This window comes from Pseudophryne corroboree, chromosome 5 (genome assembly GCF_028390025.1).
Source record: "Pseudophryne corroboree isolate aPseCor3 chromosome 5, aPseCor3.hap2, whole genome shotgun sequence".
Lineage (NCBI taxonomy): Eukaryota > Metazoa > Chordata > Amphibia > Anura > Myobatrachidae > Pseudophryne > Pseudophryne corroboree.
This window is the reverse complement of record NC_086448.1, coordinates 124,621,741-124,636,442: the sequence shown is the minus strand read 5'-3', so window position 1 is coordinate 124,636,442 and position 14,702 is coordinate 124,621,741. Positions and strand designations below refer to the sequence as shown.

The window sequence follows — 14,702 nt, the reverse complement described above, 5'->3', positions numbered from 1 at the left end:
GTAAAATAAATTTTATATTAATTCAGACTGATTATTCACTCCTAAAGACTACTATCATAAGAGCACCACAACATTGGGTAATGTTATCACCCGTGGCTAACCTATTAGCCCTGATAAGCCGGCACAAGCTGTGGCTTATCAGGATTTTTCGGTTACTGCACCTGGTGCCAGCTCCTGACAGCTTCGGCACCCCAGTCACATGACCGCTCCTCCTTCATGTGATCGCCACGGGGGAGGGGGATGCAGGTCACAGCGCTGCACTGGCTTCCCTGCCGGGGGTCACAGCACCAAGTGCCGGCTGCCGGGCCACGGCACCCTCCCTTCAGTCCCAGCTTGCTGCTGCTGCAGCAGGCATGGGGCATCGCAGGTCGCCGCTGCTTATCAAGGATTTTGTTTCACCTGCCACCTGCTGTGCTAGCTGTACACACACTGATAGTGTGATGCTTCTGAACTGTTAAGCACTGGTGATACTGAGTGAGCCAAGGACAGGAACAGCAGCAACTGGGCTCAGAGCAGAGATCCATGTGCCGGTCAGAGTAGAGAGTACTGTTCTGCAGTCATCACTGGAGTTCTAAAAGTGTAATGCATTCTGGGAATACTTCTATTTTGTGTTTGTCCCCTGAAAACATTCTTTTCCCAAAAGTCTTCCTGCAAAATGTTTAATAAATAAACAGTACTCCATATCAATTTACAATATCACGCAATGACAGAGTACATATATAGTAGTAAACAAAGCAACATCATTTTTCAGCTTAATGAAATTTATGATAAATAATTGGCTGTACTATTGTTATCTTCTCAGCTAAATCATACAATCACCAGCCACATTTTCTCTTTTACACCAGATATCCTATTTCACATCAGTATCTCGCGACCAGGAATTTGATGGCACAACAACAGATGTGATTCCGCTTTTTTCTATCACATACATTGTTACCATAGTCTTCTCTATCATTTCATGTGTAAGGTAAGGTTATTTTTCTTCATAAGTGTGATTGCTATTATATTATCATACTGTCAAAAACAAAATAATAATATTCATCTCCAGATATGTATTTATGCATAATCACAGAACATTTTGATAGTTTTGATATAGCCAGTTTAAAGTAGATTAAAACTTTTTTACATTAAGTAAAACAGATTTATACAGATGGAGCCACACTAGTCGTGAATATGTCTGTGCATAGGCGCACCGTGCGCGCCGTCTGGGGCCGCGCGCGTCTGTGATGCACCCCATTCAGTACAGTGGGAGCGTCTCTGTGCACTCCCATGGCGGGGCTAGGCGCCGGATCGCCTAGTCCCACCGGGAGTGCACGTATGCGATGAAGTTGCACTAGATGAGTGCAGCTCCATCTGTACTTGCATTTGCTATTTCTTTTAAACAATAACTAGCGTAAACCCATAGAAATTGATGGAATACTTTTCATTCTGTCTTGTCTGAGCCATATAGCTGCAACCCACTGAACAAAAATTAAACGTCAAAACTAGAGATGTGCGCTGGACCATTTTTGCTGGTTTTGGTTCTAATTCATCATCCGGTTTTGGCTTCAGTTTTGGATTTTGGCTGTAAAATCACATAATTTGGACCTTTTTTTGGTAATAGAGTATTATTAACCTCAGTAACATTAATATCCACTCATTTCCAGTCAATTTTGACCACCTCATGATATTGTTTTCATCCGCTTTAGGCCAAAGGCTGCAGCGAGCTGGCTGGTTACTAAGCAACAGAGCAGCAACATAAACACACGGCAGTTTATAGCACACCTAAGAAAGATTGCCACACAACAGTGGCAGAAATGAAAAGTGGACATTAAAAGTGCATATTAGAAAGGACACGAACAGTCTAACAGACCAAGACTTCTTCAGCTTCAGCGACAGGGACTGCCACTTTTGTGGCTGAAGTGCTTGGTTTGTTTGGATCCCCACAAAACAATTTTTTGGATGGACTAGCTCCAATCACTAATGAGGAGGTTGATAATGAGTGTTTGTATTACATTATAATCTGGTAAAATAAATTTCATTAAATTTACCACAAATAACATAACATGGAGGAGGTGCCTAGATGGCTAACTTCCCTACCTCTACTAATTTTGGCCTCTCAAATGGAGCTGGTGCCGTCACAAACATTGTCAGGATTTGGGTAAAAATAACTTCACACCCAAGAGGTGGCTTTTTGGTCTTATGCCCAAGCATCACAATGGCTTTCTTTTTATCACGGGCAAGAACTGCAGCAATTGGTGGCTGACTTACACAAACAACATCATCAACATTCTCATCCTCAGTGTGAGATAGTAGTAGTACACACATATCAACTATCAACTCATCTTGTTACACTTCCACACAAGCATCCTTAATTTCTATTTTAACCTAATCACCGTCTTTACTTGTACTGCTCCCCACATGTGCAGAAGGTGCAGAAATGGAAGGAGGTGAAATAACTTCTCTATGAGTACAGTGTCAGACTCACACATAGCTAACATGGACACCCCTAGACTCACCTCAGGGATGTGTGATAGTTCTGAACACACAGTTTGTTCTACTGCGTTAGTGATTTTAATTTTTTTGATGTCTCTTCTAGACTCTGAGTGAAAAGTTCTTGCATCATCATGAGAGGCAGAAGATGCCTCACTGACAGTTGCAGAACCATGACTCCTAAATAAAGGCCAATGCCTGAGTTTTTCCTTGCCACTTTGTGTGGTGAATGGTACGTTGGCAATTTTATGTTTTTCTGCATCAGACAACCTTTATTAGAGGTTTTTTCTTTACCTAATAACACTTCAATCTGTCATTTATCTGAATTCAGGGAATGTTAGTTCTAAAATATTGCAATAGTTTGTTAAGCTGACCAGCCCCTTCACGGGCATTTCCTACTGGTCAGTCCCTACACTGACTTACAAAAATATGAGCTTTGCTGTCAGGCATCTGTTGAATTTTAAATACACAGTATGTTTCTATCATGGATTTAGGTCCTGTCCTACTCATTTAAAGAGACAGAACCACACCCAAACTTATCAATTAATGAACACCTGGGGAATTTCTTAACATTTGACTCACATATGGAAAATAGGTAGGGTTACCACCTTATCCCTTTAAGTCTGGACACATATTAATTACACAGGTTCTGTGGCTGATTAAAACCAGGTGAAATTGAGTCTTGAAGTCAGCCAGCCACAGAACCTGTGTAATTAATATGTGACCAGAATTAAAGGAATGCGGTTGTAACCCTAAAAATAGGGATGCAAAAGAAAGTGTGACCACAAAAATTTTATATAAACAACCATAGGCTTTAATCCACAGCACTCATACATCTGCGGTGACAGTGGTATTGTGACACCATTTAAATTAACAAATCATACAAATTCAGCACTCACCTAAAAATACTTGAAACTATAATTCATCTGAATTTAGGGAATTGCAATTGTTTGTTAAGCTGACCATCCCCTTCACCCTTCACGGGCATTCCCTATTGGTCAGTCGCCTACACTGACTTTCAAAATTATGAGCATTGTTCTCAGGCATCTTTTGGATTTTAAATACACAGTATGCTTCAATCATGGGTTCAGGTCCCGCCCCACTCTTTTAAAGAGACAGAACTACACCCAAGCATATCAGTTAATGAATACCTTAGTAATTTCTTAACATTTGACTTACTGTACATATGAAAGTTAGGGGTGCAAGAGAAAGTGTGACCACAAAAAAATTATAAAACAATAGGCTTTAATCCACAGCACTCATACAATATATATATATATATATATATATATATATATATATATATAATTTGAACTCGTAACTCAGTTTACACTGTGTGGAGTCACAGGGCTTTGAACAAAGTGTGCTAAGGTAAAGTGCACCAGTGTCAAACTGGGGAATGAAGGGCCCACTGGGAGAATGTAGTGGTTTGGGGCCCATGCTTAGGAATGTGGCTAACCCCCATAGAGACTTGGCAAACCATTAGAGTGTGCATGGTCTGGTCCCCTTGATAAATACTGTATATATAGGGCTATAGTTAATATTTCAAGTCCATGCATGATAATATATCACATTAATAACATGAATGCTCTGTAGAAAATACACTATAGTCCTGTGCAGTATAATGTAATATGCAGTGGTGCAAATAGAATTTTTTTCTTAGTGGTACTGATAGTAAAAATGGACGTGGTCACACAAAACTAGGGGAGTACCTACATGACAATAGGGGCATGGCCACATTATGCCACACACAGTAATGCCCCATACACATTATGTCAAACACCGTAATGCCCATTACACATTATGCCACACACCGTAATGCCCATTACACATTATGCCACACACCATAATGCCCATTACACATTATGCCAGACACCGTAATGCCTTACATATTATACCACACACCATAATGCCTATTACATATTATGCCACTGACACCATTTTATGTCCCACACACAAAAAAGCCCCTTATAAATTATGCCCTAGCAGTGTGCTGGTGGTACTGAGTACCACCACTATATTTCTTAATGGTACTCCGTACCACCCCATATCACCCTACTTTCAGCACTGGTAATATGTATAATTCAAGTGCACAGTCTGAACATTATCCCTAGAGTAAAGGTGGGCCCTTAAGCAGTGGGCCAGTCTGACCCTGAGCTCACCAAACAGTACAAGCAATAGAAGAATATATTTATTTTTCACTTCCCAGCTCAACTCTATTTTATTATGTACTTGATTAATAAATGCACAGGGGTACAGCACACACAGGTTGTGCAAACTTAAAATAATCACATTGTTTTTAAACTTTTTACATTTATTTTTTACTTTTTTTTATTGCAACGGACAATGGGCCTAATTCAGACCTGATCGCAGCAGCAAATTTTTTCTCTAATGGGCAAAACTATGGGCACTGCAGGTGGGGCAGATATAACGTGCAGAGAGAGTTAGATTTGGGTGGGTTATTTTGTTTCTGTGCAGGGTAAATAATGGCTGCTTTATTTTTACACTGCAGTATAGATTTCAGTTTGAACACACCCCATTCAAATCTAAATCTCTCTGTACAATGTGCACATGTTATATCTGCCCCACATGCAATGCACATAATTTTGCCCATTAGAGAAACATTTTGCTGCTGTGATCAGGTCTGAATTCGGCCCAATAGCAATACACACTGTAGTGATGCATGTGAACAACATTAGATGGACACAGCACAGCCAATTTAACCAGCAGAGTACAGTGCAGCACATGGCAGCATGACCCTTGTATACAATGACTATACACACAGCTCAGCCAATTTACAGCAGAGTACAGTGCAGCACACAGCAGTGTGCCCCTTGTATACACTGACTATACACACAGCTCAGGCAATTTACAGCAGAGTACAGCACAGCAAATAGCAGTGCTACTGAGCAAAGTGAAATGGTGCAGAGTCCTGGCCGTGGAACCTTAAATATATAGAATACAAAACCCACAAGAATCCGACGCCAGCAGGATGATGTTTTGCCTCGATGTGGAATCCGAGCCTAGTTACTGTATGTTAATGTGTTGTTGGTTGTCTGTAAGTTCATTTGTTTATTTGCTTGTTTTTAAATAAACAGTATTGGAGAATTAAGGTCCATATACACTAGAAGATTTTTTCCATCGATTTGAGCGATAACGATGGTTTTGAACGATCTATCGTTTAAATCATCTAGTGTGTACACAGCGAACGATGACCGATGCATGCACTTGTGCTGATTTGAAGAAGGTTGTCAGTCTTCCAATCATGCAGCTCAATACCTTCAATCCCAGCAGAGCAGGTCGTTCGTCGTTCAGATGTTTGTAAAATCGCTCAATATCGTTTGTCAGGGAGTTCAAGGGAAATCGCTCATCTTCCTAATTGTTCATCTTTCAAGTCTTCTAGTGTGTATGGGCCTTAAGAAAGAAATAAAGAGAAATTCTTTAATTTGATGATGTTTTTACTTTTTACAATTTCTTGATGTATGATTTTTTTACAGACTTGATTGTGTGAGAAATAAATTCTGGGTTGCTGGTTTCGGAGTCCTTTCTTCCGGATTAGCCGTTCTCTCTAGTTTTGGGCTGTTGTTAATGTGCGGAGTGCCCTTTGTTATTACAGTAGCAACTGCTCCATTTCTTATTCTGGGTAAGTTTACAGATACTGTATACAGTATAGTATGGATGATCAACACTCCAGGATTAATCTTGTTAATGTTTATTTCTTTAAACTGTGTTTATTAACTTGTTCTCAACTCAACTTTGAACAATTATTTATATTTCTGAAATACTGCATATTTTTAGCTTATGATTTATAGTTTTTCTTGATTTATTATTTGTATATAATTCCATATTTGTAATTGTCCTGTCTATTGTTTAGTTAAGTGCTTATCGACTGAAAGCCATAAGCCATTTTTCAGATGCCATGAACACTCAATTTTCATTAGGCGTTACATACACTGATGTGTATATTTCCAATGTACTGTATACCATATGCAATGTTTGTTTGTTTTTTAAATTCTTTGTTTTGTATGGTCAAATAAACTGGATAAGCAATACAATAAGAAAAAGGACAAACGGTCAAGAAACCACCGTCCAACACAAACCATATGATTTTTGGAAAAGAAACAACAATAATCGAGAGAAGAAACATCGTCAATAAAGTGCAGATGTAAAGGGAAGGGGGAGGAGGGGGGGAAGGGTAGAAAGGGGGGGACCACAGTGCAGTCACATACTAATAGCTACTTCAAGAACTTTCAAATAAGAATAGAAAAAAAAAGAAGAAAGAGGAGGGGAAAGAGAAGAAGTAATAGCCGTCGCCCATGGGTCTGCGGAGGGAGCTAGCAACAAGAGGGGGGGAGATAGTCTGCACTCTGCAAGGAGCCATGGAGCCCAGACTTGCTCAAAAGCGTGACCTCGGTCATGAAGGTAATATGTGATCTTCTCCATTGTTGCAATGTGCCAGATTTTGGCTTTAAGAGCAGAGAGAGAAGGGGGAGAAGCGTTTTTCCAATTAAGAGCAATCAGCGATTTTGCTGCAGTTAAAATGTGTGTAGCCAATTTTTGGGGGAATTTGTCAAGATTCGGGGGAGGGTAACACAGTAAAAAAATCCAGGGATCCTTCGACATAGGAGACTCCAGAAGGGAATTCAGGAGGGAATGGACTAAGCTCCAGTAGGGAACAATGGGGGTCATTCCGAGTTGTTTGCTCATTGCCGATTTTCGCAACGGAGCGATTAAGGCAAAAATGCGCATGCGCATGGTTCGCAGTGCGCATGCGGTTAGTATTTTAGCTCAAAACTTAGTAGATTTACTCACGTCCTAACGAAGACTTTTCATCGTTGAAGTGATCGGAGTGTAAATGACAGGAAGTGGGTGTTTGTGGGCGGAAACTGGCCATTTTCTGGGAGTGTGCGGAAAAACGCAGGCGTGTCAGGGAAAAATGCGTGAGTGTCTGGAGAAACGGGGGAGTGGCTGGCCGAACGCTGGGCGTGTGTGTGAAGTCAAACCAGGAACGAAACTGACTGAACTGATCACTATTTGTGAGTAAGTCTCGAGCTACTCAGAAACTGCTAAGAAATTTCTATTCGCAATTCTGCTAATCTTTCGTTCGCACTTCTGCAAAGCTAAGATACACTCCCAGAGGGCGGCGGCTTAGCGTGTGCAATGCTGCTAAAAGCAGCTAGCGAGCGAACAACTCGGAATCACCCCCAATGATTGGACAGGTCCACCATACATGAAGCATAGTGCCCCTGCAACCGCACTCCCTCCAACAGTTCGGGGAGGTAGACGGGAAGAGTCTATTGAGTCTATCAGGGGTATAGTACCTCTTTGAATGAGATTGCAATAGAACTCCTAGCTATCCCCAGTCTCATGTCGTCCCAGTCCCCATCCTCCGGAGGAGACCCAAGATCTCATTCCCAAGCTATTTCATGGGACCTGGAAGGGGGAAGGGTAGAATCTAGGAGAAGGGAATAAAGCTGGGATATTAAGCCTTTGGAGAAGTGGGAGTTTTTACATAAATTTTCAAAGGGGGTAAGGTCCCGGAGTAGAGCAGAGGGGGGCAAGGAACCCAAAAAGTGGCAAATTTGTAGGAATTGGAAGGGGTTAAGTGTCCGTGAAGGGGTCTTCTGTTGAAGATCAGATAGGGATAACCATTGGCCCCGATTGGCAAAATCAGCTGGGAATTTAAAACCAAGCTGTGTCCACATACGGAATCTCGTAATCGAGGATCCAGGAGGAAAAAAAAGGTTCTGACAAATAGGGGTCAAGGGCGAGGGGAAGGAGGAAAGATTCATCCTCACAGAGTGATAGTCCCAAATTTTAAGATTAAATTTGACAGTGGGGAGTAATTTGGATGTTTGGAGTCGGGAAGTGGAAGATAGGCCCCACAAGGGGGTCAGGTCTGGGAGGTTAGTATAAGCTGATTCAATATCTAGCCAGGAAACAGAACCAGAAGGAGCTAAGAGGTGACAATGTGAGAGAAGTGAGAGGCCAGATAGTAAAGTTTAGTATCAGGGAGGCCCCTACCGCCGGCGGTGACCAGTCTTTTCAGAGTGGTGGCAGCAATGCGGGGGGGCCTGTGATTCCAATGAAATGAACAAGGGCTTTCTGGATGTTACGAAGGAAGGCAGCAGGGACAGCCACAGGGAGGGTCTGAAAGAGATAGAGCCATTTGGGGAGTATATTAATTTTAACCGCTATAATCCTACCCAGCCACGAAATGATAAGACTATTTCAAGACGACAAATCAGCTTGTGTTTTGGAGAGAAGAGGTGGGAAGTTAGCATGAAAGAGAGAGTCATAGCGGGAGGTTAAATAAATCCCCAGATATTTGATCTTTGCAGGCTGCCATTTAAAGTTGAAGTTAGATCGAAGGGTTTCGGCCTCGTGGGGGGGGGGGGGGGGGGGGCATGAAGCAGCATAGCCTCTTACTTGGAGTAGTTAATCTTGTAGCCCGAGACAAGACTATAAGATTGAAGGACCGAGAATAGATTTGGGAGAGATATAACTGGTTGAGTCAGGGAAAGGAGAATGTCGTCTGCGAAAAGAGAGATTTTGTAGTCAGTAAGGCCCACTTGTACTCCATATATATCCTGATGGGACCTAATTTGGGAGGCGAGTGGTTCAATTATAAGGGCAAATATCAGTGGGGATAGAGGGCAACCTTGACGTGTACCATTAGAAATGTGGACTGGAGCCGACGGGACGCCGTTGATAAACACCGTTGCGGAGTGGATGGAGTATAGTGCCAGGACACCAGTGAGGAAAACACCAGATTAGCCATAGGCCTCAAGTGCGGCTTTCAGGAAACTCCAGGAGATCCGATCAAAAGCCTTTTCAGCATCTAAAGAAAGCATGATAGTGGGGGACACCCTGGAGTTTGAGATATGGATAAGATCGATTGCACGTCTGGTGTTGTCTCTTGCCTGGCGACCCGGAATAAACCCCACTTGGTCATAGTGGACGAGAGATGGGAGGTATGGGTTTAGGCGGTTAGCCAGAATTTTAGCAAATATTTTTAGGTCCAGGTTCAGGAGGGAGATCGGTTGATAGATAGCACAATTAAGAGTATCCTTGCCTTCTTTAGGGATCACTACAATTCTAGCTTCTAACATTTCAGGAGGAAAAGAGTCGCCATGGATAATCCTGTTAAACAGGGACTGGAGGTGAGGGGTGAGTAGGTCAGAAATTTTTTTATAGTACAAAGCTGTGAAACCATCTGGGCCAGGAGACTTGCCAATTTTTTGTGCGTGTATAGTCTGGACAATTTCTTCTACCGAGATCTCACTATTAAGATGGTCCATATCTGTCTGAGGTAGTTTGGGCAGGTTAGAAGCAGATAGAAAGTGAGAGATCAAGTCAGAGTGGGACGGAGAGGATGAGGCAATCGAGGGGGGTGGGAGATTGTATAAATCATTATAGTAGGATTGGAAGGCAGCCCTTATGGCAACAGGGTCATGAACTAAGTGACTTTGGGGATCTCTAATTGAAATTATATTTGTTTTGGCCCTAGAGGATCGGAGTCGTGATGCCAGGATTTTGTCTGCCTTGTCCCCCTTCTCATAAAAAGACTGGCAAAGCCATTTAAGACGTTTGGCCACCTGTCTGGAGAGAAGGAGATCAAGTTCCGCCTTAACTGTACGGAGTTCAGACAAAATAGCCTGGTCAGAAGATGCCTTATACTGAGCTTCAGGAGTGTGGAGTTTAATAGAAAGCTTGTTAATCTGGGTAAGGGACTGCTTTTTGGTCTTGGAGGCCATGCTGATCAGATGCCCCCGAAGAACTGCCTTGTGTGCCAACTAAAGAGTGGATCTAGAAAAATCTGGGGAATAATTCAAGGCAAAGTAGTCGGATATCTGGTCTCGAAGATGGGACAGAATCGCCGGGCTGTGAAGCAGAGAATCATTAAGGCGCCATGTCATAGGACGAGGGCGTGAGAGTAGGCCTGAGATATCACAAGAGATAGGGCATGATCAGACCAGATAAGTGGATAAATATGGGCAGATTGGAGATTCAGAGCAAATTCGTGGCTGAGCAGGATCATGTCAATGCGAGAGTAGGAATTATGAGGTGAGGAATAAAATGTGTAGTCACGCACAGATGAGTCCTTCAACCTCCAGGAGTCAAAGAGGAGCTGGGACTTCATGAGACGGAGGAGGGATCTAGAGCGGAGAGAGTCTGATGAGGAGGCCGAGGGGAGAGAAGGAGAGTGGTCCAAGGTGGGGTTTAAAACAGAGTTAAAATCCCCTGCGAGTATAAGTTCTCCCTGTCGAAATTGAGTAAGAAGGGTATCCAGTTTGGCGGAAAAACATCTCTTGATGGTGATTAGGGGCATATATGTTAGCTAAGGTACATAATTTGTTATTAAGTTTCCCCACTAATATAAGAAAATGGCCCTCCTTGTCGACGTGTGAATCAATAAGGTCAAAAGTGAGGTGACAGGCAATCAGGATCGCGACCCCTCGCTTTTTGGCCGTATGGTCCCATGCATAAAAGGAGTCAGAGTATGGCTTACAACGTAATGTAGGATGGGAATTATGTAGAAAATGAGTCTCTTGGAGAAAGGCCAGGTCACCCTTATGAAGTTTGAGAGAAGCAAAAAGCTTTCCCCGTTTTTGGGGGCTATTTAGCCCTTTTACATTAAAAGAAAGGACCCGAAGACCCATGGGCAGACGACTGAGGAACAAGCAAAATAGAAAAAGTGTGCAACCGTAGAGATAGCATAAGGATACGAAGAAGCAGATAAGAAAGATAGGAGGCAAAAGACAGCGTGGTCAGGAGGATGGGAGGCGGGGAGGGAAACCGGGAGGAAGGGAGGGGCAGTTGGTCATCCGGCAATGGAGGCCAGGACCTGTGGCGCTGATAAGGGGAAGGGATACTGGGTGCCGGAAGGACACCCAGGTCAGCTAGAGGGCTAAAAGCCCGAAGGGGGCGCAGCGAGGCATCCAGGTGATGCATCACAGAGCGCGTGGCCAAAGGTGGGAGACAGGCCTCCCATGGAGAACCTGAGGGAAAAGGCTAGTAAAGAAGACAAGACTGGAGAGCAGATGGAGCGCGAGTAAAAAAGGGGGTAAGGAGGCAGAGAAAAAAGAAACAGAAAAAACAGAATATCACATATTCAATAAAAGTGAGTAATAGAACAGTTGAGAACTGACTAAGGATTCGTAAAACCAGAACACGATAAATCTAAAGTTAAACAGATCCCCAGCTAGGGGGTACGACCATTACAGGTCCCCAGAAACGAAAATACAAGGTAACAAATTTGAAAAATCAGGGTTAAATCAGGTTACTGGAGGTGGAGCCAATGAAGCCGAGGTGCCTCCCGCTGCGTTCGAGGGGGCAGACGTGTACCAGGAGAGTCTTTTCCATCGGTGGGAATGCCTAGTTTGGACAGCAATGATTGGGCCTCAGATGGGTTCCTAGCCGTGAGTAGTTTTCCTTGATGCCAGACCAAAATACGGAAGGGAAAACCCCAGCGGTACCTGACATTGTGCTGAGAGAGCAAAGAAGTGATGGGTTTAAAGTCTCTATGTTTGGCCAGGGTGAGTGGGGATAGATCTTGGAAAATCTGTAGGGAGACATTTTGAAAGGAAACAGATCCCAGCCGACGAACCTCTTTCATGATGGCCTCCTTCGCGGTGAAGTAATGCATTCTGAGAATGACGTCCCTGGGATGGGAGGAATCTTGCGAGCGAGGTCGAAGGGCACGATGAGCACGGTCCGCTCTTCTGGGGTGCCAGGGGATAACTGGGTAAAGAGATGTTTGAGGTAGAGTTCAAGGTGGGTTGTTTCAATCTCTTCAGGGATACCCCGAATCCTCAAATTATTTCTCCTTGCCCTATTGTCCTGGTCTTCATGTTCCTCCCGCAATTGGGCAACATCTTGACGGATCTGGTGGAAATCGGTCTCGACTGTTTGTTGGAACGTCACCACCTCCTCCACCCGTCTTTCAAGTTGATCGGTTCTGGAGCCAATTTCCGCAATATCGGACTTCAGGGAGTGGAGAGCCTGGACAGAGGTCTTAACATCTCTAACCTCCTTGAGGAGGGAGAGAAAGTCCCGCCGGGTGAGGGGCGTGAGATCGTCGTCTTCAGGGTTGGAGTCGGAGAGACCGTGAGAGTGTTCAGAAGTGTCGGGCCTGCTCTTGTCCGGGGTGCTTTTTTTTAGTAAGGAAGAGTGTGAGGTCAGACCCCTGGGATTTTTTTTACCACCTATAGGCATCTTAGTAGGGTGGAAATGGGGGTAGTCGGCAAGACAGAATGTAGGAGGAGTGCTCCAGCAAGTAGGCTCAGGACCAGGGGGGTGGGGTAGCAGGTTTAGGGGAGAATCATGACTCAACAGAGAGCCGTGGGCGAGTATGAGCCGGAGAACTGCGGCTCAATGGGGGGCCTACGCAGGATGAGGAGGCCGGCAGGATTGAGAGAGAGCAACTTGTGGAGTATACACAATCCAGTGCAGTGCGGGCTATTCACCACTGGAGGGAGCCAGGCAGTCAGGGATAGTGACTGCAGGGGATGCAATGGTGCTACTTGTTTATTCACTTCCCTCTAGAGCCAATATAGAGAGAGCAGCCCCCCCCAGGAAATACCCAGCCACGGACCGGCCAGTGACAGGGGCACCCCTAGGGATGGACAGCAGTGGAGCCACAGAGGAGTGATGGCCGCCAGAGCGCAGGCCGCAGCAGCAGTGGGGCTTCCCACAGACCCTAGGTCAAGTAGATGCAGGTGAGGGGGTAGCAGCGGGCAGCGGGGCCAGAAGGAGAACAGCGGGGGCCAATGCGGGCATCCGGGCCCCCGGGCACCGCAAAGTATGCGCTCCGGAAGTCTGCGGCGGGGTGCCACCAGCTCGAAGTCCCGGTCTCCGACCGCCAGAAAGCTGAGAGTTCAGTGCGGCGTGGGGGCAGCGGCAAGCAGGGCCCCAGGAGGCACAGAGAGTGAGGTGGAGGGAGCAGGGAGGGCTGCGAGAGGGGGGGGGGTGAAGTGCGCTGGCCGCCGGGAGACACCGGTACGGCTGCGCAGCAGTCCCGGAGCTCACCTCTGGGCCACCGCAAGACGTCAGGTCCCGGATTCCGGGTTGAAGGCGGGCCGCAGTCGTCGGAGGCGTAGCACAGCAGCGGCGTCCCACGGTGCAGCTCACAGTCCCACAAGGCAGCCAAGTTCAGAGCAGCACGGGGGAAGGGGGCAAAGGAGCTGGAGGCGATCAGACGGGGAGAAGAAGCCCAGCCGGGGATGTCGGTCATCAGGAGCCGCCGCCCCGAGTGTAAATAGAGGTCCCGGCCTCGTGTGGACCAGGAGGTCGCAACCCGCACAGTCGCAGGAGGCATCTGTTAACTCCGCGGACCTCACAGGTTGGTGCAGGGGGGCCCCGGTGAACAAGGATATGGTTTGTAGGTCTCCAGGGGGCAATAGAATGGGCTAAAACATATGCCCAGGCAGGAGCTCCAGCTTAGCACGTCTGCCTGGGTCTGCAGTCAGGCCACGCCCCCGATTGCAATGTTTTTAACACTATAACAAACATTTTTGCTAGCCCTAAATTTCAGCTATAAATATAATGCATTTCCTTCAAAAGGGATTATCAGTTCATGTTCATATTTGCTGGTGGGAAGTACAGTTCCGGCATCCTCATTGAATCAATAAGAACATTGTTCAGTAATAATCCAAGGTTTAATCCATAATCTATTGTAAATGACATGGGGGCATGTTCATCATCCTTTAATTGTCACAATTTCTACACTCCCCAGGGAATGTAGAAATTGTGACATTCATCAAATTCCGAAAAAGCCTTTTTTGGGAGTTTGAGGGGCAGATGTATTAACCTGGAGAAGGCATAAGGAAGTGATAAACCAGTGATAAGTGCAAGGTGATAACGCACCAGCCAATCAGCTCCAATATGCAAATTGACAGTTAGGAGCTGACTGGCTGGTGCGTTTATCACCTTGCACTTATCACTGAGTTTATCACTTCCTTATGCCTTCTACAGGTTAATACATCTGCCCCTGAGGGGTTAGTCAATTGACGTCGAAAGCTGCCGTCTGTCGAATAGACGGCAGTTTTCGACTTTTTTAGGTCGGAAGGGGTTCCGACCTACTCAATATAACCCCCTAATATTCGACAAGTTGAGGAATTTGACTTTTCGAAAAGCACGTGGATCGGCGGAATACAGTAGCTGCCGATCCGCATGCTTCTGTCAAAAATGGGGCCAAAACCGACAGGCTTTGGCCCCCTTTTCGACTA

General features: G+C 45.1%; 1 protein-coding gene across 1 annotated transcript in view; it reads left to right on the top strand.

Annotated features, from left to right (window-relative positions):
- Positions 1-14,702, top strand: part of LOC134927355 (patched domain-containing protein 3-like) — a 77,078-nt gene that overhangs the window by 46,886 nt on the left and 15,490 nt on the right. Inside the window, exons 2-3 of the mRNA XM_063921688.1 lie at positions 846-967; positions 5,970-6,115. Coding sequence (XP_063777758.1) covers positions 846-967; positions 5,970-6,115 — 268 coding nt within the window. The remainder of the gene's footprint in view (positions 1-845; positions 968-5,969; positions 6,116-14,702) is intronic.